The sequence below is a fragment of the Penaeus vannamei genome, chromosome 24 (genome assembly GCF_042767895.1).
Source record: "Penaeus vannamei isolate JL-2024 chromosome 24, ASM4276789v1, whole genome shotgun sequence".
Lineage (NCBI taxonomy): Eukaryota > Metazoa > Arthropoda > Malacostraca > Decapoda > Penaeidae > Penaeus > Penaeus vannamei.
In genome coordinates this window covers 36,263,778-36,270,889 of record NC_091572.1, presented here as the reverse complement: position 1 = coordinate 36,270,889, position 7,112 = coordinate 36,263,778, and the positions used below count along the sequence as shown (strand labels likewise).

At 35.1% G+C, this 7,112-nt stretch overlaps 1 protein-coding gene across 10 annotated transcripts in view; it reads right to left on the bottom strand.

Moving 5' to 3' along the window:
- Positions 1-199: 199 nt before the first annotated feature.
- The window catches only part of LOC113813205 (intraflagellar transport protein 74 homolog), a gene marked incomplete at its 3' end in the record, with an annotated part of 32,184 nt that continues 25,271 nt past the window's right edge, over positions 200-7,112 (bottom strand). For all 10 annotated transcript variants that reach the window (XM_070138756.1, XM_070138758.1, XM_070138761.1 and 7 more), the window contains 10 exon segments: positions 200-424; positions 551-674; positions 1,046-1,245; positions 1,474-1,575; positions 2,144-2,269; positions 3,395-3,571; positions 3,838-4,034; positions 4,972-5,134; positions 5,658-5,735; positions 6,312-6,482. In XM_070138756.1, the coding sequence (XP_069994857.1) occupies positions 200-424; positions 551-674; positions 1,046-1,245; positions 1,474-1,575; positions 2,144-2,269; positions 3,395-3,571; positions 3,838-4,034; positions 4,972-5,134; positions 5,658-5,735; positions 6,312-6,482 (1,563 nt within the window).

Here is a 7,112-nt window from a genome sequence, read left to right as displayed (position 1 = left end):
AAAAATATTACTACTTATGTCTGAAAATTCAATCTACAAGTAAATGTAAATATTCTCTCTCTTCTGGAATGAAATGACCGCAATAATACTGTAGCTTATATAAAATTTAACCAAAAAGAATATCATAGTTAATTTTGCCAAAGCTAAAAAATATATATATGAAACTCTACTAACATACATTCGCAAAAGCAGCACTCACCTTAAGTGATTTGACCGTACTCTCAATCTCGTGGAGGTTCTGAGTCACCGCACCCTTCCTCTCATCCAACTGCTCTTTCTCATCGGCTAAGTTCCTTCGCTTCTCTTCAGCTCTCGTTCTTAGGCCATCCAGGTCAGAGAACTCAACCATCTCCTTTTCCATCCTACCTAATTTCTCCTTCAGTTCTACCATCTCTTTTTGTATCTTTACTTCCAGTGCTTCAATCTTTAGAAAAAGTTGTAATTCTATGAAAGCATCAAAATTAATTTCATAAAACAACCTTATAAACCATTCCTACAACATCTATCATTCATCAAAATGGTATCTAGATCATACAAGAAATAAACATACCTTTTGCAGATTGGATTGCAAATTCAGGTGTTCCTGCTTCAGTCCTTGCTCTGTGTATTTCGACTTCTCTAACTCTCCCTCCTTGAAAGCTAAGTCAGTCTGCATAATGTCGAAGTCACGTGTACTGCAATTTTCCAGGAGAAGGGCTCAACTGTTAATAATATGCAGCTGTATTCCTATACAACAAGATAATTAATATGAAGCCAGATTGGTGAAAAAATACCATTAAATATCATGAGAAAATTAAATATAACATCAAATTGGTTCTGCTTCAAAATGGGTTATCATAATCAAATCCCAATTTTGGATTAAAAAGAGGCTAGATACTGTCACTGCAACAATCACATTCAAACCATACTAGTTTCTGGATGATATATATATATATATAATAACAGCTCATGCTAGGTGATGACAGGCAACCAACAAGAATCAAGACTGAAATTATGGGTAAGAGGTAGAAATAAAAACCTCCATTATCATTTCTTAACACTTTACCTTGGGAGGTGATTGAAATGGGCCAGATTGCGGGAGAGCTTTTCAAGTATTGCAACATTGCTCTTTTCCAGAGTTTCCAGTCTCTGTATTTCATCCTGCTTATTCTTATCAAAGGTGGCCAAAAACTGTTCCATTGTTTCCTCACGTTTCCTAAGTTCTCTGTATTTCTGGCTTCTCTCACTCTGGTTTTCTTCTAAATCCTGTAGATGGAATTATGACTCGTAATTCTATTTTACAAATATACATTTTGCAATATTCAAGTCATCATACATAATCTTAATCCATTACTCATTTAAATCTAAATCAACAGGTCATCCAACTGCGAAATATTTACTGGTAGTTGAGTCACAAAACTCACAAAAGGTTAATAATATCATTCCTCAATGTAATTTCTCGGACCCATTTCACTGACTAACTACTGGTCTTACCTGATCCAACTGCTGAAGCTCTTCCTGGACTCTGCGCATTTGATCCTGAACCTCTCCAATCTGACGTTCCATTGTTGCTATCTCTGCATTGTCTTCTTTCACCTGAACAGTTACACGGAATAATTACGAATGGACTAATCTGGGCAGCAATAATTACATAATTGCAACTCTCCCTTTCTGAGTGACAATGTCCTTAGATCCACAAGCCACTGGTTTTAACCCCTTGCCTCCATGGACACATACGCCATGCCAGTATCATCTTAGTCCAAGCACAGTTTATAACACTTCATATGGCAGTGAGTGGATACTTTTGCAGGAATTTAATAAAAAAATATTCCGAAGGATATATTGTTTCATATAAGTCTGTACCAAACCACAAAACAGGATTTTATATGTGTATATATGACATGAAAATAAATGTGCAATTGCTACTAAGTTTATGCAATTTTTAGCCCAACCTGATGCATGGAGTCAACATTTTTCTGGCTGTACTGGTTACAGCCTTTGTATATGACACTGCATTTAAATAATTATGCCAAATCTACTGATAACTAATATTTCTCTAAAACTTGCACCTTGGAGATTTTAGAACTATAACAAAACTGTCATGCAAGATCATATGGATTAAAGCATAAAGGCAAATGGTATGGTTATTATATGTAATATTTACCTGAAGCAAGAGCCTCTCTCTCTCTTCTTTAGGTGTTCCTCTTTTTTGGTTCTCATTGATAATTTCAGCTTTTTTCTCCTCCAGGTCCTGAAGCTTCTCATATAAGCCCACAGCTTCTTGTTTCACCTGTTGTGGTTATGGAACATTCAAATACAAAATGCAAGATCACATCAAACATATTTTGATATTTGTAAACACTTCCAAGGAGAAAACAACATGGATAATTATAGAAGCAAGGATCATGAGATAGTATCAAAATTACTTCATAAAGTACACCTTATATGTGCTATTTATTTACAGTAGTAAAAAACAGGCAGATGGATATTGAAAAATCTTTCAAAAAGAAACTATTTTCAATGGAAAAAAAATTCATAAAGAAACTATTTTCAATGGAATATCAAAATTCAATCCTGAAACGGAAAATGGGTAAATCATATCATCTATCTCTGACAGTGCACAAGAAATTGCAAATCCTATACCAACAAATCAATTTTAAAAATACATTATGTAGAAAAATGCTGCATACCTATACCCTAAATGGTAACCTCTGAAAAAAAACTAAAGGGCAGTGTTCTTACTGACATAACTAAATAACATCTAAGAAAAAAATAGATTTACCATATAATAATCCAATTTCTGAATACTGAACTTTGTATCCTTTTATTAACTAGTAAATGAAGGCAATGACCATCCCCAAGTTCATTTCATCAAACTCTATTCTTTGGCATCATTTATCAATGAAAAAATTCATGAAAGGATAAGAAAGGAGAATGTGAATCAATAATTGAAAGACTGAGAGAGAAAGGGAGAGAGAGAATGAATGAGATGGAGAGAAAAAACAATGAAGAGAGACCAACAGCAAAGCAATTAATAAATAAACAAAAGATACAATGAGAAATAATCACTGAATTTATGAGAGGTAAAGAGAAAAAGACAGAGTAGAAGAGCAAGTGAAAGAGCAAGAGATAGGGAGAAACAGGGAGAAAATTAATATATTGAGATGGGCAGAAAAAACAAAAGGGAAAAAGATAATTGATTCTTTAATAAATGAGTGAGAGACAGCTAAGTGTTAAGAGAGAATGAATGTTCTGGGAGACAGAATGCCCCTGCTAACATCATCAAGGCTTTCTGCCCTTTCCTCGAAATCTGAAGTTGCAACATGACATGTCGCGAAAGCTACTAATCAAATGAGATCCATTTGTTGATAATATTAATCAGGTATTAAAGGTACTAAAAATCAGTCGCATGTACCTTTGATAGAGCCAACTCATCCTCTAATCCAGCTTTCCTGTTATCAAGGGAATCTAACTCCAGCTGCATTTGGTCAAGCTGCTGAAGGAGGGTGGTATTGGTCTGGCGCAGTTCAAAGTATTTTTGTCGTAGGTTTGGCTGCATCGCCTCCAATAGACTCTCACCCATGTGCCTTTCCTGCAAATTTTTAGTGGATCAAAATACTGTGGGTATGACAAATGACTGAAATGTTGCAATAAGACTTGATGGTGTCTTTATCATATTTTACTTGTCTATACATTCTTGTTTTTAATAATCTAAATGGCTTTTCTCCACCATATTATAAAATGCAAGTAACTGTAAATTTGCCCAATATATCTGGCTCACACATTTCAGACCTCTGCAAGACATGAAAAGATTAAACCCAAGAAGATTAAAACCAAAAACATTTCTCAAAGCCAAACCTCCTCAATATCGACTTCCAGCTGCCTCATCATGGATTCAAGATCCTGCTTGTGTGAGAAAAGCGAGTCAAGTTTGTCTGCTTCCTCCTTGTTGGTTTCCCTCAGGACCTTGATCTCCTCATCAATCTCAATTTGTTCAGTGTCCGTGTTTAAGAGGTCCACCAGCAGGTTGTAATCTCCTAACGTTCCCTGAAGCTCTGAAACGCATCAGCCCGGCATATTAATCACTATAAAATAACAAAAAGGTGACACCAAGATTCAGGAAGAATCCAAAGGCAATCACTGGTTCCATAATCTTATAGAAGACAACAGAACTCAATAATCATGATTGGGTAAATATTGGCTAATATCAACTAATCACTTCAAGATTTCTACTGTCATAGTTCAATTATCAAATTTTCACTTCTTATTGCTAATAATACAAGAAAAAGTACATTAGACATGATTCCATAACAGAAGAAGAAGAATAATAACATAAATATGCAGAAAATACTACTAATACTACTAATTTTAACCACTTCAATCTGGATGACATGACCATCACATCATGAAAAATTTTGGCTTGAGAGGTGCGTGACGCAAACTTGCCATCATGAGTGTTTTGGCTAAAGGCCAGGGTGACGGAAAAAACACACAATGCAGGCACAAATCTCTTGGAGGGTGATTAGACTTATTTGGCATTCAGAAAGGGGCTTTTACATTATTCAATTTAATAATTGAGTGTGGAATGTAATGTTTATGAGCCATGACTAGAAGAGTGCCAGCTCCAGGGAGGATGATATTTCCATGCTCAGCATCCTATTCCTGACCACTGTGACAAACAGCGTAGGTTGTATTACAGATAATTAAATATTATAAAAAAAAAATTATAATAATGGACACTAATAACAAAATGTATTTTTTTATTTTCATTGCACTCAGTTATGAACTACCCACAGGGATGAAATGGAGTGAGCGCAAGGAAAACAGTCTATTACCACCTGAGTGTTCACATGCACTCAGCCTACAAGCCACACACTACTACTACTACTACTACTACTACTACTACTACTACTACTAATAATAATAATAATAATATAAATGATGATGACAATAATAAGCTTATCATCTACACACACTGTGGCCAGTGCCAACCTGTGAGTTCCTGGGCCATTTCCTTGACACGTTTGTCATACGTGAGGAAGGTGGACTGTTCCTGCTTCATCTTGTCAATCTCTGTACTGAGATGTGTGATCTCCGTGCCCAGGTCCGTGATCTTGGTGCGTAGCTGGCCCATGAAGTAGCTCTTGTCTTGGACCTGGTGACAAATGGTACAAAAACATGTAGTGTTAAATAAGTATAGTGCACTGAAGGAGTAAAGGATGAAGAAGAAAAGGAAGGAAAAAGAAATGAAGACAAAAACAAGAGAAATGAGAAAAAGGTGAAGACAGAGAAGTAGGAGCGGAAGATTATGAATATGAAGTAGAGCAAGACTGCAAAATTAAAAGAAATGGTGAAAGAGAAGGAGAAGAAAAAAGTAGAAGCAGACAGCAAAGTAGATGGAAAAGGAGGAGAGCAGGAAAAGGAGATGAAGAGAAGAGGAAGAAGAGGATGGAAAAGAAGAAAAGGAAGACCAAGAGAGAACATGAATAGGAAGACAAAATAAAAGATGAAGAATAAGAAGCAGACAGGAAATGAGAGAAAAGAGGAATGTTAGGAGAAGAAGATTAAAAGTCTAACAAAACAAAAAACAGAGTTGAGGAAAACTGATAAGGGAACTTGATATAACATCTGTACAAGTAACAAAATATTTGGCTTAAAATACTGTAACTACAACTCACCTGCCTCTGAGGTCCACGTGATGATGTCTTCATGCCACTAAGACCTTGCTGGGTGATGGGTCTGTCCACCACATTGATCTATCATTTACAAAAATAATTAAAGTTAAAAATAATATAAACCGTATCCGACAATTTATACATATTCTGTCATTGATATCTTGTCAGTTTTAACCCGTAATCTATGTAAGAAAAATTAAAAATCCATCCTGTCTGGGTTAATACAACTCAAAAAATTTACTTTCACAGTTTAACCAATGGTTCCTCTCAAGTTGCATAGCATATTCTTCAGCTTCAGAAGTCTACTCACAACTGAGACACAAGATTCTGAAGTTATTATTTTCCCATAAATTGATAATAATACATTTAAGTAGCACCAAAAGATTGTAAAACTAAATGCAGCACTGGTAATTGAGAGGCAGAGGAGTGGATGGTGGTGGGCCCTGCGTGATGCAAAACTTAACAATTTACAAAACATTTTTAAATGTCTTATACAAGATTCAACACAGGCTGCTGAATGTGTACCTCTTGCAATACACACAGGATTTAGGGGTAATGAAACATAATGGTATGTTAATATAAAAAAAATAAGATTTCATCAGTAATCCTTATATCCAAACTATTATCAAAATAGTGCTTCAGAAAGAAACAACTTACTGGTGTATTAAACCCTATACCAGTGGCTACTCCAGTCCTTGCTCCTGGGCGCTGTACACTAGCAGTAGAAAGGAGTCTGGATGCTGTTCCAGGTGCATTTCGCAGTGCTGCACTAATTGGACGAGCTGTGATGGGACGACCGGATGTTGTGGGTCTACTGTTCCCATCCCCCTAAAATAAGAAAAGGGTACGTAGTTTCCTTAAATCATAAAATCATCATCGCACTGCACACTATTAATACTACTGCTACTGCTGCTGCTGCTACTATTACTAATGCTACTACTACTACTCCTACTAGTACTACTCCTACTACCACTCCTACTAGTACTAGTACTACTGCTACCACTACTACTACTACTACTACTACTACTACTACTACTACTACTACTACTACTACTACTACTACTACTACTACTACTACTACTACTACTACTACTATTATTACTATTACAACTACTTCAGTTACTGCTACTACTACTTCTACTACTAATAATATTACAAATACTTCTACTAATGTTACTGTTATAACTACAACTACTACTACTACTACTACTACTACTACTACTACTACTACTACTACTACTACTACTACTACTACTACTACTACTACTACTACTACTACTACTACTACTACTATCACTTCTACTACAAATACTACTATTACTTTTACTATTACTACCATTACTACTTGTACTACTACTAATAATAATAAAGATAATAATAATAATAATAATAATAATAATAATAATAATAATAATAATAATAATAATAATAATAATAATAATAATAATAATAATAATA